This window comes from Narcine bancroftii, chromosome 2 (genome assembly GCF_036971445.1).
Source record: "Narcine bancroftii isolate sNarBan1 chromosome 2, sNarBan1.hap1, whole genome shotgun sequence".
Classification (NCBI taxonomy): Eukaryota; Metazoa; Chordata; class Chondrichthyes; order Torpediniformes; family Narcinidae; genus Narcine; species Narcine bancroftii.
The window spans coordinates 150,354,807-150,374,101 of NC_091470.1; the positions used below are offsets into that span (position 1 = coordinate 150,354,807).

General features: G+C 39.1%; 1 protein-coding gene across 9 annotated transcripts in view; it reads left to right on the plus strand.

The window, feature by feature from the left end:
* prkcz (protein kinase C, zeta) overlaps positions 1–19,295 on the plus strand; it is a 279,023-nt gene that overhangs the window by 116,965 nt on the left and 142,763 nt on the right. For all 9 annotated transcript variants that reach the window (XR_011351704.1, XR_011351707.1, XR_011351705.1 and 6 more), the window contains exon 5: positions 15,950–16,035. Coding sequence is in view for 5 of the 9 variants with exons in the window: in XM_069918552.1 (XP_069774653.1) it covers positions 15,950–16,035 (86 nt within the window). In the remaining 4 variants the exon portion in view is untranslated. The remainder of the gene's footprint in view (positions 1–15,949; positions 16,036–19,295) is intronic.

Genomic DNA, 19,295 nt, shown 5'->3' on the forward strand with positions numbered 1-19,295 from the left:
GGTATATATCACAACCTCAAAAAGTAAAAGAATGGGATCCAACATTATCAGATAGATGTTTTTGCTGTAAGAAGGAAATGGGAACCACAGTACATGCAATTTGGGCATGTATGAAAGTGAATACACTTGGGAAGAACTAAATCAGATATTAAATAAAATCACAAAAAAAAACCCCAAAAATCCAGAGATCTTTCTTTTAAGTAACATAAGTAAAGAATTAGGCCTCAAATTGGATAAAGTGCAAAAGAGATTCATTATGATAACCTAAGCAGTAGCAAAGAAATGTATGTCAACTTGGAAAATGGAAGAGAGCCCGAGAGCAATGGTACATGGAAATGAATAAATGTATTCCATTGGAAAAAAATAACATATAATTAAAAAAATTAAGTCACATTGTTTGAATAAATTTGGGAACCATACATGGAACATAACAGAGAGAGCTTGCCCTAAAATGATGATAAGACAAAACGACTTGATTCAGTGTGTAAAAGTGGATGACACATTTTTCTTGTTTATTTTCCTTTATGTGAAGACATTGTTTTATGGTTTTATTGTATTGTATATGTTGAATGTTTATTGGTTTTGGAGGGGGATGGGAAAGGGGAAAAAGGGAAGAAAATGCCACTGTGTATATTTAATGAGAAATGTTTGTACATATTTTGGTTGATGTGGTTCACAGTGTGAAAAATAATTTTAAAAAAACTTATCTATCTGTCTTTCATCCTTCTCCTGTGCCAACTTCTCCACTTTCATCTGGTCATGCCTCAATTCAGCCTTGTGCTCTGTCTGCTTTTTGTGTCTTAGAAGAGTCATTTCTTGGTCCTCCCGGGCAATGTCCTGCAGTTCTTCCTTGATCTCGTGATCGTGATAGCTCTCCCCCTCTTGTGTTTCTTAATCCGTGGCTGGCATTCTGAACAAATGAAACAACGGAAATTAGCTAGATGCTCTTAATGGTCAAGCAGTTACAGAAAGACATAAGAAAAAAGGCTTTCACAAGCAAGACTGTTATTACCTGGCTGATTGAAAGGTGAATATACAACATTTTCCTGGGTGACATCAACATCAACGGTCACATCCCAGTCAGTGGCACTGCTGCAGAAGGGCTGAGCTTCCGCTGGATCAGTCTCGGGAGGGCTGCATCCTCTATGGTGCTGACATGGGCAACAGGGTTTGTGGATCGTTTTTGGCCGCAGAGAGAATAACACTGCACATAAAATGGCCAATCCAACTGCCCTTTACCACTCCTTGAATTGTGGTCCTTGACCACATGAAATTAACGCTTGAGAGACTTGAGCTTGTTGATAGTCTGGGCCTTGTCCCTCAAATACTCGTGCACCTTCATTAGCAGAGTCATGCGCTCGTACACAGGCCCCTCCCTTTGTTGTCTCATTGAGGTGCTTCTCAATCTCCTCTTCTTCTCACCTCTTTATCACTCCAATTGGCCATCTGAATAATTCAAATATGCAATATTTACAAACTTTCCCTATGCAGATTGTCAAACCTTCCCTGTCTGCGCTGCAGATCCTTTGGAACAACCATGGGAAATTCACATGCATTGAACGTCATCAATGCATCACCATCTTGGACCTGGGAAGGAGGGTGGGCCATTCACACTGGAGCCGATGCAAAGCATATCAGCTTTGACACTACCTACCTTGGTCAGTAAAGCACCAGGATGAAAATAACCTCCTATACCATGTTGGTCCTGTTCACACAATCAGGTGAAGCAGTAAAACGTTAATAGATATATTTGGGAACACCGGTTTACACATTTCTGAAAGATATACGAAAATGCTGCCAGATAGCAGGCTGTGCAAATATCACGGAATTACATTAATTGCACAATTTTTATTGAGTTGGCATAAACTCGATAATCATGTGTGTGACCAGACAAACCCAAATACATATCTGTGAAGCTGGAACAAAAAAGGAATAGAATGAGGCACATTGATGTTGAAGATTAAGTAATTGTAGTTCAGGCTGTGTTCCTCACTAGCAGTTGTGGTCAGCAATAGCTTGAAGAATAATTTCCAATTATCATCGTCATGGGAGGCAATGATGGGAATATGTGTGCAATCAATGGTACCAACACACATTGGGTATCTCTGTTCTGCAAATCTGTAATGTGCACTACTTTGTAGGTCAACAAAACTTCTAATAAGGGTCTTCTTCAATGCTGCACTAACTTGGCACACCAACACAAACAAAGTTGCGACATCTACAAAATACAACTAATGAATGGATGTTCCAATGGGGCCGCATTACCACCAAAGAGCAACAGCGAGTCTGAGCCAAGGTACCAGAGGGCGTCAAGCTTTTATTATCTTGTGCCTCAACTCCGGCTCCAGGAGTTTCAGTCCAAAGATAAATGTCCCAAGACTTTCAAAAGAAACTCTGCCATTCATCTTCATCAAGATTGTTAAGGACATTAGACCAGATCTTGGACCCGTCTGGTCCTCTCTCCTCAACATTCTTCTTTCAGATTACATACAATAAGACTCTAAACACCCAAATGTTTCTGCTTATGGCTTCTCAGGTCCTTCCGTCTTTCTTCCTCATACAGCTCCATGCTTCTCTTCAATCTCTCCTCAGATGTTCTTCTGATCGCAGGCACATATTGTTCATATAGGACTGATAGTGTATGCATCAAGTTGAACATGATACGCAGGAAATTTGTATGCATTCAAACAGTGCCATAAATATACATGGCACATCAAGATCACCCGCCATATTGTTTATTGAAAGCTGTCACTGCCCGGCATGGACATTACTCATCACACAGAATGCTGATGCTGCAGAACCTGCCTCCTTTGGACCCAGGATACTGGAAATGTTGCACTGAACCAGAATTTCTTGGTTCATTGTGAACACTGCGATCTGACCTGACCAGGCTTGCGACACAGGTCGTTGACACGCCAATTTACTAGGATCTCAGTGGGAAAGCACTCTTCGCCTTTAATGACCATCCATGAATTGTTCCTTGTTTGTATTTACAATGCAGAACACTTTAAGCATCGTGTGCAGTCAACAAACCCTCAAGAACACTAAGACAGACAACCATTGTCGATTCTATTGGACAGTCAATTATAGATCATGTTCCCTTCATTTTCATCTCAAAATGAAGTTTTTAAAAAAGGTTTCAACAGTAATGCTTGTGAAATCGTCACTCAACAGATCCAAATCTATTTGTAATTGCTTTCTGCCAAATAACTGCTGGTCCATTCTCAATTGTGCTTCACATATTAACCCAATAACTGAGGTGCTAGCTTGTTCCTTTGACAAATATATACAGTAAATTCTACAGCAGTGGTTCTCAACAATTTTTTATTCACTGACCACCTTTAGGGTTTATTTCCTTACCTGCAAACCACCTATAACAAACCACCACCAGTGGGGGAGAGGCCTAATAAGTTCAAGCCCCTTCCTGGATCATATTCAGAATTTTTGTTTTTGTGGAAACATTTTTGAGTGGGGGCTTGGTTTACATATTTTACATATTTATTATTATCACCACAGACCACCTGTAACAAACCCAAGGCAGAATATACTGTTACAAACTAACAACCCTTTTAATTTTTGTTTGGGACGAAAAGAACTTTGTTAGCACTAAGAAAGGAACAGCAATGGAAAATTCACCAGGCAATAGTAAATTCAAAATAATAGTGTTTATTAAACTATCAATAACATTACATTTCTTACTTATCTCTAAATCTAACCCCACTATGAGCAAATGTAAAATGTGTGTGTAATTAAAGTCGCACTTTGAAAAATCAATTTTTAAAACTTTAGCATAATTTTAGCCTTGCTTGAAAGTCTTAAATTCTCAGTTCAGAAATAATTGTAAAGCCCTTTTAAAACTTATCTTCAGGCCTCTTTACTCACAATTCTTTAATGAGATGTCTTTAAATAGAAGTAACCATCTTTTGAGCCAGCAATGTACCTCCTGTGAAAAAGAGAATACAATTCCTGTCTTCCCAGGATCAAATCTTTTTACTGAAGATTTTGGAATCTGTTTTCCACATGAAGAATCTGCACTCTTTTCAAAGAGACAACCAATGTAGCTATTTTCTTCCACAATGAATTCACAAACCCAGACAAGGGTCAAACGAAGTGGCCATACAAAAATGGACCCAGTAGAATTCTGTCCTCTTTTTCCAGAAACAACAAAGTCGTCTTCTTTATTTCAAAAGCCACTTATTCTGTGTTCCTATTTTCCCAGGAGTAGCACAGATTCTGGTCACTGAAATTCAACCATCTTTCACAAAGCTCCAACCACTGTGTGTATCACAGGGTTTTAACTTCTGAACTCTCCAAACCTGAACTCTTTGTCTCTCAATTCGATAATATATTTCCAGCCCATTTCTCATGTCACATGGTATGTTACATAATTTCTGTCTTTGAAGCTCATAGGTCTTTTGACATAAATGTGCTAAAAGCATTTTAAGTCCACTTAAATCTGCTTCCCTCAGAACTAAAATATCCCTGCGTTTTTACAAGTGCTTCTGAACTAACACCTATTGTTTCCAATATCTCAAGAACCTTCATAAATCCTTTTCTTATTTTTGACTCTAACTTCAATCAGCATCCATTTTCGTTTCAAACTGTCTTCTGTCTTCTATCTCAGAGAACCATGTGTTTTAAATGCTAATGTATTTTCTTTGTGCCCTTGTAACCATCCAAACTAACTTATTAAACTATATCTAGATAAAATATAGTTTTAACATTAAACTAAAGATTTATATTAACACAAATCCATTACAATACAGTTAAGTTTGTAATACCTGATTTATTTTTTTAGGTATGTCGATTTGATATGAAATTTAAATTTGAAGGAATCACTTCTTCCCACAGGCGTGAAACTGCTAAATGACTAATGAACTGCTAAACAATTCCCCCTGATTTTATTATTAATATTAATTTTAATATTTGTATATAGGATCTGTATATACGTGCCTTTTTTTTGCATATGTGTTATGTCTATGCATTTGCACTGTTTTTCACTTGGACTAGAGAATGCAGTCTCCTCAGGGTGTACTGATACAATCAGATGAAAAGTGAACTTGAACTTGAAATGTTATGCTTCAACTATGCTTTCACCAAATACAACTAGGGATGAATTTTGATTTTTCATTGTTTTGTATTTTTAATATGTAGTTAGATTTACTGTTTATACAGTGAGCAGAACAAATATATTTGCATTCCAGAAGGATCAATTATTAATATTAATTTGCACTGATAAACCATGTGGAGCTAGCTGAAGATTCAGAGAGCATCAATTATTCCATTTTAAAGATTACATTCTAATTCTTTCAGTGCTCCAGGATGTCTCAAAGATATTTAGTAATTGTCACCAAAGTACTTAAAATGAATGTACTAAACTAAAGTGTTTAGGGATTAATTAGGCATTAAAATATAATATGGAAAGCACTGTTGAGATAATACAATTCCATTTGCTACTGTTTTTGAAAATTAGAATGGCATGAATTAACACAAGTTTTGTTTGAGCGTACCCTATTTGGTTAGCATTCTACAAGCTGAAGATTCACTGGCGATTAATGACTTCTGGAGAAAATAAATTATTACGTTAAAATCAAAAATTCTTATAAAATATTACATTAAAGTCATGCATTTCAGTAATTCTTGCATTGCATATTTCTGTGGTATTCCTGCTTCAGTATGTAATCTTGAAGTTAGCACCTATTCGTCTTTTTTTCAAGTGAAAATAAAAACATCCACACTTGTTCTTTTCCGATTTGTATACCCTTACTCTTTTAGCATAATTTCTATACTGTACATCTCTACATTTTCCCTTGCGAAGAGATAATGTTTCAAGTGTCTTCTCAAGGCAACAATGAAGGAATGCAAATCCTCCTTTAGGGCTGTTGCCCACAGGCAAACAAGGAATAGTACACCCTCATGCGCTGACAATTCCCTGCAAATGTCTTAGCACTTGGAAACCGGGCAGCAACAAGATGATAGAGGGGGGGAAAAAATGTATAGTGTAAACCTGATGAGCAATTCATACCCAGCCCATACAATTGGTAATTTATGTTTCAAGTTGAAAAAGGGTGTGGAAGTCCTAAATTGTTCTTATCAGCCAACATTAAATAAAATATTTAAAAGGGATGGTCATCTTCAGTTGCAGAGGTCTGTCATTGTTTCCCATAACCTCTATAAAAATAATTTTTTTTCCAACTACAGAGATACAAGAATTTTTTTCCTGGTGCTCAGTGGGTAGAGAACTCTAATACACCAAACACTTGTGCTTTTACTCACTTTGTCAGACAAGCATCTTGGATATGAATAGTCCTTTGATAGCTAACAATGATACAGAATATCTTCCTTCTTTGGCTTGGCTTCGCGGACGAAGATTTATGGAGGGGGTAAAAAAGTCCACGTCAGCTGCAGGCTCGTTTGTGGCTGACCAGTCCGATGCGGGACAGGCAGACACGATTGCAGCGGTTGCAAGGGAAAATTGGTTGGTTGGGGTTGGGTGTTGGGTTTTTCCTCCTTTGCCTTTTGTCAGTGAGGTGGGCTCTGCGGTCTTCTTCAAAGGAGGCTGCTGCCCGCCAAACTGTGAGGCGCCAAGATGCACGGTTTGAGGCGTTATCAGCCCACTGGCGGTGGTCAATGTGGCAGGCACCAAGAGATTTCTTTAGGCAGTCCTTGTACCTTTTCTTTGGTGCACCTCTGTCACGGTGGCCAGTGGAGAGCTCGCCATATAATACGATCTTGGGAAGGCGATGGTCCTCCATTCTGGAGACGTGACCCATCCAGCGCAGCTGGATCTTCAGCAGCGTGGACTCGATGCTGTCGACCTCTGCCATCTCGAGTACCTCGACGTTAGGGGTGTGAGCGCTCCAATGGATGTTGAGGATGGAGCGGAGACAACGCTGGTGGAAGCGTTCTAGGAGCCGTAGGTGGTGCCGGTAGAGGACCCATGATTCGGAGCCGAACAGGAGTGTGGGTATGACAACGGCTCTGTATACGCTTATCTTTGTGAGGTTTTTCAGTTGGTTGTTTTTCCAGACTCTTTTGTGTAGTCTTCCAAAGGCGCTATTTGCCTTGGCGAGTCTGTTGTCTATCTCATTGTCGATCCTTGCATCTGATGAAATGGTGCAGCCGAGATAGGTAAACTGGTTGACCGTTTTGAGTTTTGTGTGCCCGATGGAGATGTGGGGGGGCTGGTAGTCATGGTGGGGAGCTGGCTGATGGAGGACCTCAGTTTTCTTCAGGCTGACTTCCAGGCCAAACATTTTGGCAGTTTCCGCAAAGCAGGACGTCAAGCGCTGAAGAGCTGGCTCTGAATGGGCAACTAAAGCGGCATCATCTGCAAAGAGTAGTTCACGGACAAGTTTCTCTTGTGTCTTGGTGTGAGCTTGCAGGCGCCTCAGATTGAAGAGACTGCCATCCGTGCGGTACCGGATGTAAACAGCGTCTTCATTGTTGGGGTCTTTCATGGCTTGGTTCAGCATCATGCTGAAGAAGATTGAAAAGAGGGTTGGTGCGAGAACACAGCCTTGCTTCACGCCATTGTTAATGGAGAAGGGTTCAGAGAGCTCATTGCTGTATCTGACCCGACCTTGTTGGTTTTCGTGCAGTTGGATAATCATGTTGAGGAACTTTGGGGGACATCCGATGCGCTCTAGTATTTGCCAAAGCCCTTTCCTGCTCACGGTGTCGAAGGCTTTGGTGAGGTCAACAAAGGTGATGTAGAGTCCTTTGTTTTGTTCTCTGCACAGAATATACAAGCTACACAATTGCAAAGAATCCTTTAAAACTACAGTACAGTATTGTAATGTGTGTTTCATACTGCAGGTAAACCCCGCTTTACAAATACACAAATGACGAAAATTCCCTTTTATGAAAAAAGCTGTGTTTGCTTTTACAAAAGGATTTGAATGGGTTTTGTATGAGTTTTCACTTTTTTATGAAAATAGCCTCCAATAGTAATGAATGGGTCTTCGCTTTATGGCATTTTGGTTTACGAAAGGTTTCAGAGGAGCGTTCTAGTTTCGTAAAGCGGGGTATACTGGTTTCATTATGTGTTAAGAAACAGATGGTTGATTCTTGGATGTCAATTTGTACACGTTTCTCTATGTTTGAATGAACTTTCAGATTAATTATCAAGTGACCTAGCTTTAATGATAATCTCTGGATCTATTGTTAAGGAAGTTATTGCAAGACCTTTGGAAATTACTGGTCATAGGATTTATGCAAGGGAAGTCACATATGACAAAACTGATGGAATTTTTCACTTTTGCACAGTGGTTAGGTGTCATTCTGGGTAGGTCGGCACAATATTCTGGGCCTGTGCTACAATTTTCTATGATTCCCAGATTTGTATTCATAAGGAATTTGTTATAACAGACAGACTGAACTTCAAAACACTAAATATACAGCCTTTATTTTTTTTAAATCTTTGACTAGGAATTGATTTTGAAGTGGAATTTGGAGAAGAGTGCACTCTAAATGATTTGTCCTCAAGAACTATTTCTATCTTCAGTTTTAAAAATAGGAACTCGTTCATACTTGAAGTGTTTTAATGGAAAAGCATGTCTTTGCAATAGAGTAAATGTAGCATAAATCTGATAAGCAAGCCAAATGGCACTCCAGAAGAAAGCACAAAATCCTGTGGGAGTTCTTATAATCTGCTTCACAACTGATGTTGATTGTTCTTGTCATCCAAATCGTCTTACATGTTTATCTCTGTGTGTGGGACTATATTTGTGCCTCCTGTAGCCAACCATTATAACTTCCCCAACCATTCCTACGGTAACATCCTTTGTCACGGTGAGGCTAAATGAAAGTCTGAGGAACAGCACATCCTTCTGGACAGCCTTCATCTAATGGCATGAACAACTGAATTTTCTAATCTGATTCCATTCATGCCATCTTTCTGTTTCTGTGTGTGTCTCTGTCTGTCTCTCTTTCTCTGTATGTATCTTCCTTTTCCACCCCTCCTTCTGAATGGTTTCTCCCTCTACCTATCTCTGCACCTCTCATGCCTTCTGTCCAATACATTAACACATCTGGGTCCCTCCCCAGCTTTCTTTGGCTTCATCCTGTTCTCATCAAACCGTGCATAGATGATCAGTCCCTCCAGGAGGGAGGCATCATTGTCCTTAACTCGTAAGGTTGAGTTGTGTTCTGTTATATTGCCACATGTGCCTTGTGTTGCAGGGATTGCACAGCTGTCTGTGGATCTTCTGTGTGTACCCCCATTTTGCCTTCCAAATTGCAGAGAGACTTCAGCACTGGCTGATCTTAGTTCCATCCTATACCCTGTCCTGAAGGCAGCATCACGAGCTCTGAGTTCATGTCTGGAGTAATGAGTCAACCTGAACACAATTGTTTCTTATCAGCACTCTATGAAATACTTTTCTGACTGTTAAAACTGGACCATAATCCTTAACAGATCAAAAGATCACTAACACAAGTTATCTGTGAGAATACTTGGCCACAGTCTAAGCAGATTTTTTTTTAATGCTCACAAACTTATGGTTGGGACATTGGTTAGCACATTGGGAGCTTTGTGGTCAGTTGCCAAAGCTATGCACTGTGACCAACTTGAGAACTGTCTGCGGTATGTGGGAAAGGCCAGATATGGTATAAAGTCAGAGGCTAAACAAGGTTTGTGCTAAGCCTGGAGGTATTGGGTCAAACTGCTGTGTTTAAGACCACAGATCAGACCTGGAGGTGAGCCAGGAGGCAGAGGATGGAAAGTGAACCTGCGGCCACACGGGGAAGTTTTCTGATTGTGAATTGGGCAGCTTCTTCATGCTATTTCTAAACCTCATTTGCTAACTAACTTTTGCCACCAGTTTGCAAGTGATTTCCTTTACCTGTTCAGCTGGGTTGAATATGTATAAAATTTTTAAGATAAACCATGTTGTTTTTGACAACTTTGGCTGAAGTTGCAAAAGGAAACAAAGCTCCAACAGTTAACATCATTGTCAATTTCAGAAGATTCTTATTGAGTTCAGGTCATTGAACTTGCTGTTTCAAAAAAAATCTTCTGATAAAACTACTTCCATTAATGAATCAGAAATCAGTACCCTGTTGATAAATTGTTTCATTCAACTTGAGAGAAAAGTCTAAATTTCTCCCAGCCAATTATGCAATTGAAATTAAAGCTAATTGCATAACAAGTTAAGTGTGAATTTATCACCCAACATATTTGGATGTTTACTCCTTTCTATTTAACATAAAATATCTTGTGAATAAATTGTCAGTTTTAAGCAGGTGTGCTTATGAGAGGCTATGACAACCCTCAGTTGAAAAGTGGCTTGTCATAGAAATGGGTTTTTGAGTTTGTTGAAAAAGAGTTAGGTTATCAGTTTATCTTCATAAAGATGTTTTTAATTTGGTGAAATTTCATTTGCACACTTAACTTTTAGCAAATTCATACCTGGTATCTGGGCATTACTGGTATGGATTGCACATTGACCTGGAAAAGATGATGATAAGCTGCCACTTTGAACTGGTGCAGTCTTTCTGGTGAAAGTGATGTTAAAGCTGTTGGAGAGGGAATTTCAGCAACAATGAACCCAACAATAAATACATTTCCAATTTAGGATGGGAACCTGCAAGTGAGGGTAATAGTGGAGATCACATGTACCTACTGCCCTTATCCTTAGTGGTAGAGATCACTGTTTTGAGAACTGCTGTCAGAATATCCTGTAAATGGTGCACCCTCCAGACATAGTCACTAGTGACAAAGAGGTTAGTGAGCTGCCAATCAAACTTCATGAATGATGTTGAGCTTCCAGGTAATTGATGAGTATTTCATCACGCCCGTGACTTGTACCTTACAGATGGTGTAAAGACCTTGGAGGATGTGAGAGCCCAAACAGCTCTTCAACTGGTATCTGTACTTTTATAGTAGAGTTTATTTTTGCTTTGTTAAAGATGCATTTTGTTAAATAAGTTAAAAGCTTCATTTTTCTTCCCTCAACTATTTTTCTCAATCTTTCCAGGTCAGGCAATAATACTCAATTTTTGTTGTAATTTGAATTTTGTAGTATGTATTGTGGCAACAGTAGTGCTTTTACGAAGGTTAAAATCTTCGTAAAGAGTAAAAGCTTCCTGAGTGTGTTACTGAGCAACATGGGCCAACTTAAATATATGATATCTGTTCAGCTAATGCTTGACAAATCTCCGCATTTCAAATATAGAATGAAAAGGATTACTGGTCTCATCTGAATAAATACTGCTGGGATTTTTTTGAGTATAAATTTCATGACTCGTTTTTTCATTTTGAGAAGTAGTCAACGTGAAGAATGATCAATACCTGTAAAACTATATCCCCAAGTTGGTGGATACTTCAGTAATGTTATACCCATTTGAAAAACAAACTTGCTTGACGCCTATATTTTTAAAATTCCATCTCAGCCTAGTTTGGCTTTAGCTAAAGTAATAATTTTAAATTGCAGTATTTCTTAATCTTTGTGCTAAATCGTTTTGTAGTCAGTCTTTGTTCCTAATCATTTTTTCAGTAAATCTCTGAAAGATTTTGTGGATTTCACAGGCTCTGTCTGTTCTCCTGTAGGGACAAGTATTAAATTCAAAGCAGTTAAAGTAGTGTGTATTCATTTCTTTGGAGTACATTGATCGATGTTTCTTGTTCCAGTCACCTTTTGACATTATGGACCAAGGACTGATTTTGCACTGTTTTAAACCCTTTGCAAGAACTTGTATTAGATTATTCCCTGTGATAATGAGGCAATCCTTTTTGTTAACCGCTGTTGGAGGAAAAGCTGTTAAGGTTGTGGGATGGATTGTTTTGTATGCATTCAGGAGAATGTCTGCTCATTCAGGAGAAGGTAGATACTAAATAGTACCGGTTATTAACATAAAAGTGAAGAATTTATGCTTCAGTCACCCGGGGCAATGGTAAGGGCTTTTGTGGAGCATTGCATAGAGTATTGGTATCCTTAGTTAAAGAAGGATAATATATTGGGAGCAATCCAGCAAAAGAATGCTGTGTTGTCTTGTGAGGGAAGATTGGGAGAGAGCATTAGAACAGTGTAGAACAGAACTTGAACAAGCCCATAATCCCTGTGACAATCATGATATCAAATTTAACTAATCCCATCTCCCCACATGGTCTGGATCTGTCCATCTCCTTTATGTTTATGTACTGGTGTAGTTCCCTCTTGAATGTTGTCATCATATGCACTTCTACCTCCTTTCCAGGCCGTGTTTCAGGCACCAACATTTCTCTGTGTATATATATAAAAAAATCTTCTTTGGCTTGGCTTCGCGGACGAAGATTTATGGAGGGGTAAATGTCCACGTCAGCTGCAGGCTCGTTTGTGGCTGACAAGTCTGATGCGGGACAGGCAGACACGGTTGCAGCGGTTGCAGGGGAAAATTGGTTGGTTGAGGTTGGGTGTTGGGTTTTTCCTCCTTTGTCTTTTGTCAGTGAGGTGGGCTCTGCGGTCTTCTTCAAAGGAGGTTGCTGCCCGCCGAACTGTGAGGCGCCAAGATGCACGGTTTGAGGCGATATCAGCCCACTGGCGGTGGTCAATGTGGCAGGCACCAAGAGATTTCTTTAGGCAGTCCTTGTACCTCTTTGGTGCACCTCTGTCTCGGTGGCCAGTGGAGAGCTCGCCATAGAACACGATCTTGGGAAGGCAATGGTCCTCCATTCTGGAGACATGACCTACCCAGCGCAGTTGGATCTTCAACAGCGTGGATTCGATGCTGTCGGCCTCTGCCATCTCGAGTACTTCGATGTTAGGGATGAAGTCGCTCCAATGAATGTTGAGGATGGAGCGGAGACAATGCTGGTGGAAGCGTTCTAGGAGCCGTAGACGATGCCGGTAGAGGACCCATGATTTGGAGCCGAACAGGAGCGTGGGTATGACAACGGCTCTGTATACGCTTATCTTTGTGAGGTTTTTCAGTTGGTTGTTTTTCCAGACTCTTTTGTGTAGTCTTCCAAAGGCGCTATTTGCCTTGGCGAGTCTGTTGTCTATCTCGTTGTCGATCCTTGCATCTGATGAAATGGTGCAGCTGAAATAGGTAAACTGGTTGACCGTTTTGAGTTTTGTGTGCCCGATGGAGATGTGGGGGGGCTGGTAGTCATGGTGGGGAGCTGGCTGATGGAGGACCTCCGTTTTCTTCAGGCTGACTTCCAGGCCAAACATTTTGGCAGTTTCCGCAACTTCCCCCTCAAAGCTATGCCTTTTAGTATTTGACATTTCCACCCTGGAGGCAAAAAAGACTGTCTATCTAATCTCTATACCTCTAATAATTTTATGTCCTTCTGTCAGGTCACCCCACAGATTCCCAAGGTCTTTGTTCTGAAATAAGAACTCTTTCCACATGTACTGTCTGACCTTTGTATTTTTTCTCTACTCTATCTTTATGAAGAGCTGATAATTCTTCGAGCTTTCACCACTCGAAGTCAGTTTACCTGTTCTTCCTGGTCTGACGATGAGGCTGAGGTTTCAGTCTGTGGGGTAGGCCTCTGTGTCTGCTGCGTACTTTCTTGACTTCTAGCCTTCTTCTTAGGCATTTCATCACTTCAAAATCCACCCGTTACTCAACGCGTTGCCAACTATAAACGAGTAGTAGATCACAACCTGCATTTCTGTTAAATAACACTTTATTAATACAATTTGCAGGAGCTCTGTCAGTTGTGATTTACTCCATTAACCACTCTAGCGCCCCCCCCCCCATTATAGTTTTTCTACCATTTTGTTTTTATCGCAGTGGAGAGCCACACACCATGAGTGGTCTGGAAATTGATAACCATTTAGTAATAGTTTTACAGTGAGGAAAGCAGGCCTTTTGTCCAACTAGTTCATGCTGACCAGAGTACCTTCTTGAGCTAGTCAAATTTGCCTGTGTTTTGCCCATACTCCTCTAAATCTTTTCCATCCATGATCCATCAGTTTTATCTTTAATTATCAACATCTTATAATTTACTTTCTAATATTTCTTTACAGTTAAAAGAAATGAATTTGCTTGGGAGGGAGAATTTGCTGTACATTGCTTTGCAAAAAGTTTTTCAATGTGCTTTGTTACTGCCTAAACGCACAAAGCATAATTCCTCATTTAAAAATATTGAGTTTGATCAAAAACCTATTCAACCTAAAGAACAAAATGCAACATTTATTCATATTGTACATTAATTAAAGTACATGAAATCACAACCAACCCCATAAGTATTTATTGCCCCCAAAAATTATTTGCTAAATTTGCATTTTAAAAATTAAATGTTTAAGGTAAAAGAAATACCGTAAGTATTTATTTTTCTTGAACCAAACAGATTAACTGCTGAGGAATCTATATCAGTGAAGGTACATGCCTACACTCAGTATTCTCAGTAGGTTTCATTTTCAGCAAGATCATGTTACTATGGGTTTGTAGTTAACAAATTACCTTCGTTGGTTTTGTTTCTTGATCCGTAAAATGCTGGAAGCTATTCAAAACTGCCTTGGACCTCGCTACAAAATTAAGCCAAGTACATCAAGGTTGATAATTCCCAGATGAGTACTATATGTTTTGAAATTGCTAAAAGCTGTGGTTCATCAAACATTGTTCAGGTGGTTGAAACATGGGGTAGATAACCTTGAGATAAAGGCTTGCAATCTTTTGGTCATTGAATAATGCAAAAACTATACGTGGCACAAAAGCATGCTGAGAATAGTCAATGGAGTAGATTGAAGTATGCCATCTTTGGGATTTTAATTTAGTATTGGTTGAGCAGTAATTTGGCAGGTGAATTTCATCCACCTATTGTCATTCTTTCAGACACAAGTATCCTTGTCCATCAACATTTTGCTAAAGGAACCAACAAAAACATAGTGTATAAAAGTATACTAATAGAAAGTTACACACAGAAACCTAAAGCATTTTATAAGAACTGATACTCTAGCAACAAGGTATTGTTGATCTCTGACTGTCATTTGCTCAACATGGTTCCAGGTGTCAAATCCAATTTTCCCCTACATTATTTTGCCACGGGAATTTTTAGTGCATGAGATGTCAAACAATCTTTTAAGTTTTTATTCATTGGCTTTGATTGGTAAGGACAGGATGTATTTTGGCTTTCTCTCATCTCTTTCCATAGCAGAGCTCAGAACCATCCTACTGTTAAATGGTTTGAGTGCTGGATGCAACAAATATAGCTCATGAGTTCGAGATCTTCCAAAACATGCAAAATAGCTTCTCTGAAAGACTTGACTTTACCAATTTGGAAAATTCTGGCATTGTTTTCTTTTGTTGACTTGATTTTTTTTGTTGCATTCTGTTTTCTCTCCTTGTAGCAGGGAATGCACTTCAAGTGTAATTACAGTAATTGGCTTTTTAAAAATAGTCATCATGCCTTGAGTGGGAACAGAGCTGCAGAAATTCACATCTATCATCCCTTCTCACTTGATTAAATATGAGTTAGATATGCCATACTTTAAAAATTTTTGATCATTGTGTGAGTTATAGATGTAATTTTTCTACCTTAGACTTGCTGCCAATGAGAAATGCTTAATTTGCAGGGTTTAATTGTTACTAATAATGATCTGTTGCAGCATTATATTGTATTTATCACTTCAATTCCCCTTTTCAGCCTTGAATAAGATAAAGTTGAAATGGAGTATTCAAGAGAATGATTGATGTTTTTCTTGTAGTCCCAGGTGATTATATCTCAATAATAACTACTGCAACCATATTTTCATTATAATTGCAAACAATGGAATTGTTTTAAAAAAAAATCAAAATAAAGACATCTAGATGAGACAAATTCACAATGATTGGGTCATTCTCCCTTTTGTTTGCACCATCTTGACAAAGGTACTCAATAATTCTACAGCTATTTGCAAAAACTGTGCGAAATGAGGCGAGACACTGCACTTGTAGCATCTTGGTTACTAATCAGTTGCCAGAAGGGAATTTGTATATTATGCTGATGCTTTATGCCTTTTTTTTGTTTCTTTTCCAGAATCAATCTATAGACGTGGGGCAAGACGATGGCGGAAGCTCTACCGTGTAAATGGACATCTTTTCCAGGCCAAACGATTTAACAGAGTGAGTGAATGTGTGGGTTGGCACAACATCAGGGGTCACATGGCCTGCACTATGCTGCAGTGTTCCATGTTCTAGGAATGGTTATGTAGTTCCATTCACTGTTTGCATATTGACAATCTTGCTTTTCCAAATCACCACATGTATTCATAGTTATTACGCTTGAATGTAATTTACAAAAATATTCAGAACGTACTTACTTGGGAATAGAGAGGAAGTGATGCTTTCTGTAATTGCATAATTTACCACGGAAGCTCTCATTGTGGTGGACTTCATATTTTATGGCTCACATGTTTAGATTTACGTTAAAGTGCACACAGGTAGCAAGCACCACACACTTCAGTTACATTGCCATTTGAAGTGTTGTATTTTGAAAGGATGAAATTTATACAATACTTCTAATGTATTGGCAAAGTTTCTCTTAACCACTTATTTTAGAAGGGTCATGCATAATTTAAAAAGTTTAGAAATGGATACTATACAAATGGAAATCTTTATCATATGGAAAAACAAGCTAATATAGCTTACAGAAATGAAATTGGACTTTAATTGATACCGAGTTAATAAAGTTGATATCAGGGGAGATGACTAAACACTTCATGAGAGTGTATTTAAGGAATGGTTAAGGAAGAAAGACATTGATATTTCTAGAATTCCCACAAGTTGAGCCAGATAATTGAATGCATGGTTTGGTGGTGGTGTAAGTGAAGCAGAGGATGCAGTAAGGAACAACAGCCAAAATATAATTTTTCTCCAACAGTTCTCGTGATGGAGGGGTATAGAAAGAAGGGCGACCCAATGGGATGATGTCATTCAATCACGAGAATGGAAAAAGTTTAAATGTTCCCTTCCTGCACCTGGAAGCAAAATATGCCAGTCACTACTGGCCAGAGAAATGGGTGGGAGAACAGGGACAGTGGAGAGGAGTTGGTGGGTCGTCTGTTGATGGAAAAGGATGAGTGCCAGCATCAGAACTTCAGAGAAGTTGAGAGCAGCCAGGAGAGAAATTGGATCTGAAGCTGATAAAAGGGTAATTAATTAAAGTAGCAAATAAAGTGAAGTTGGGATTGGGAGGATGATGGAGCAAAGCAGATGGGTTTTGGGAAGCAGACTACATATGACATGTTTCAACCCAAATGGCTGCCCAGGGAGATGGATGAAAATTACTGTTAATGGAACAGATTTTGGAGATGGCATTTGATATTCATAAAGTTTAAATGGAGAAGATCTTGGCCCATCCTGCATTCATGAGGGATGCTTGTTACATAACTATACCAGTTGTTGGGACGTTGCTGCTATTCAGCCTACAACTGCATTGTTTTAAAAAAACTAAAACTATCCTTTCAAACTTCTCTTACATAACACCTGAAATAAAATTCAATGTTTGAACATTGAAAATATTAGAAAATTTTACTGATTTTATGAGAATTCCAGCTGCACAAGTACCAGATAAACAATTGCTCACTGAATTAGGCAAGCCTCGGGAGACTTTTTATCTAGAGGTGAATGGGGCCGGAGTGGGCATGCAAGAAAATAGGATTGGAGCAAGATTAAAAAGAAGTGGTCATCCTCTGAATAGAGTCATAATTTTAGAATCTGATCCTTTTGTCGTTTCTACAGTTTGCTTGACTTAACTGTTAGTCCCTCAACCATTTCATATATCTGGTTCTGACTGTTAAATTTCTTGTCAGCAATTAACCCAAGGCTCTTGATGACAGTGTTGATCTCAATGTTTTTGAATGTCAAGGGTAGGTAATTAGTCTTTGTTGTTTGAGTTACTCATTGCCTGGCACATTGTGACCTGAATGTTAATTGCCCATGCCTGACTGTTTCGGCCTTGGTGTATGTAAGATGGGATGTTTCACTTTCTAAGAACTTGCAAATGTTAATAGCCAGTGGTTAGACTCCCTCTTGGAGTTGGTCTTTGATTGGCACACCATGCATTGAACATTGCTTGTGGTTCATAACACCGTCCGTGGATGTTGTCATGGTCTTAGTGGATGCAGCTTCATTTTTAAAGCAGTTGCAATGGAATTGACTGTTGCACAATCACCACTTCTGAGCTTGTAGAGTGGAAACCAATTGTAAAGCAGCTGAAGAAGTTGGGCCATGGAGTATGCAAGTGTCAAAATGTAGAAGACTGGAGGGCTTGAGTTATAAGGAGAGTCTGAATAGGCTGGAGCTTTGTTCCCTGGGGCAAATGAAGCTAAGGGGTGACCTCATTCAAGATTATTTTATTTTTATGTAAACAGAAAATTTCCTTTAGTTCCACGTGAGGCAGACAAAAATTCGCCATCAGCAGAACTCCTTATAGCCAGAGAAAGACAAGCAAAAGTCACCAATTGTCCATGGCTTCCCCTGAAGTGCTCCCACAGCCTCTGCAGCCCCTTCAGTGCAAACCATCAGCAACTCAAGCTCCAGAGGTATATAAAATCAGGGCACAGATAAAGTGAATAGTTGGCATCTCTTCCGCAGAATAGGGGAGATTAAAATTCAAGGATAGGATTTTTCATCTTGATGGGGAAAGATTTAAAAGGGTGCATCCATGAAATGATCTACCAGATGAAGATACAGATAGTTGCAACGTGTAAGATGTTTGGAAAATACGTGGGCAGGAAGGTTTAAGAGAATATGGGCCAAATGCAGACAAATGAAATGAGTTCAGAAAGACAATTTTGTCAGCATGGATGGAATGGGCTGAAAGGCCAGTGTGCAAACTGTACAAGTTCTTTACCTATAATTTCAAGGTATCAACAGCTCAGAAACAGAGTTTCACTCAACTGGTCAATCCTGGCATTTACACACTAAATGAACCCCCTCAAGTTCTACTTTATCTAATTTTATTCAGCAGTATGAATTCATCGGAACTTCTGTACACAAGCTAGCATCTAAAGGCAATCTAAATCTATAGAATTTAAATCTATTGACAAAGCTAGATCTTGGTTAAATGCATATTGGAAATCAGAAGCAGTGGTTTTTTTGGCATTGTTGGGTAAAACATGAATAATTATGAAGTAATTGCTTCAAATGAGAGCTGAACTGAGCAGAAAGTAACTCAGATGCATCAGTTTTATCATATTAATTAGCCTTCTATAACACTTTGTTGAGCTGGCCAGAGACCCAAGGAGTGGCTGGAATTAAATGTCTCAGCATTTTGTGATAGGGAATCTTGTATTGTGGAAATAGACATTTCCTAATTTAGATAGGATAGCCTTGTGGCCTCCTTAAAAATTGCTTCTTAATATTTTTTGAGGCCAGGAGAA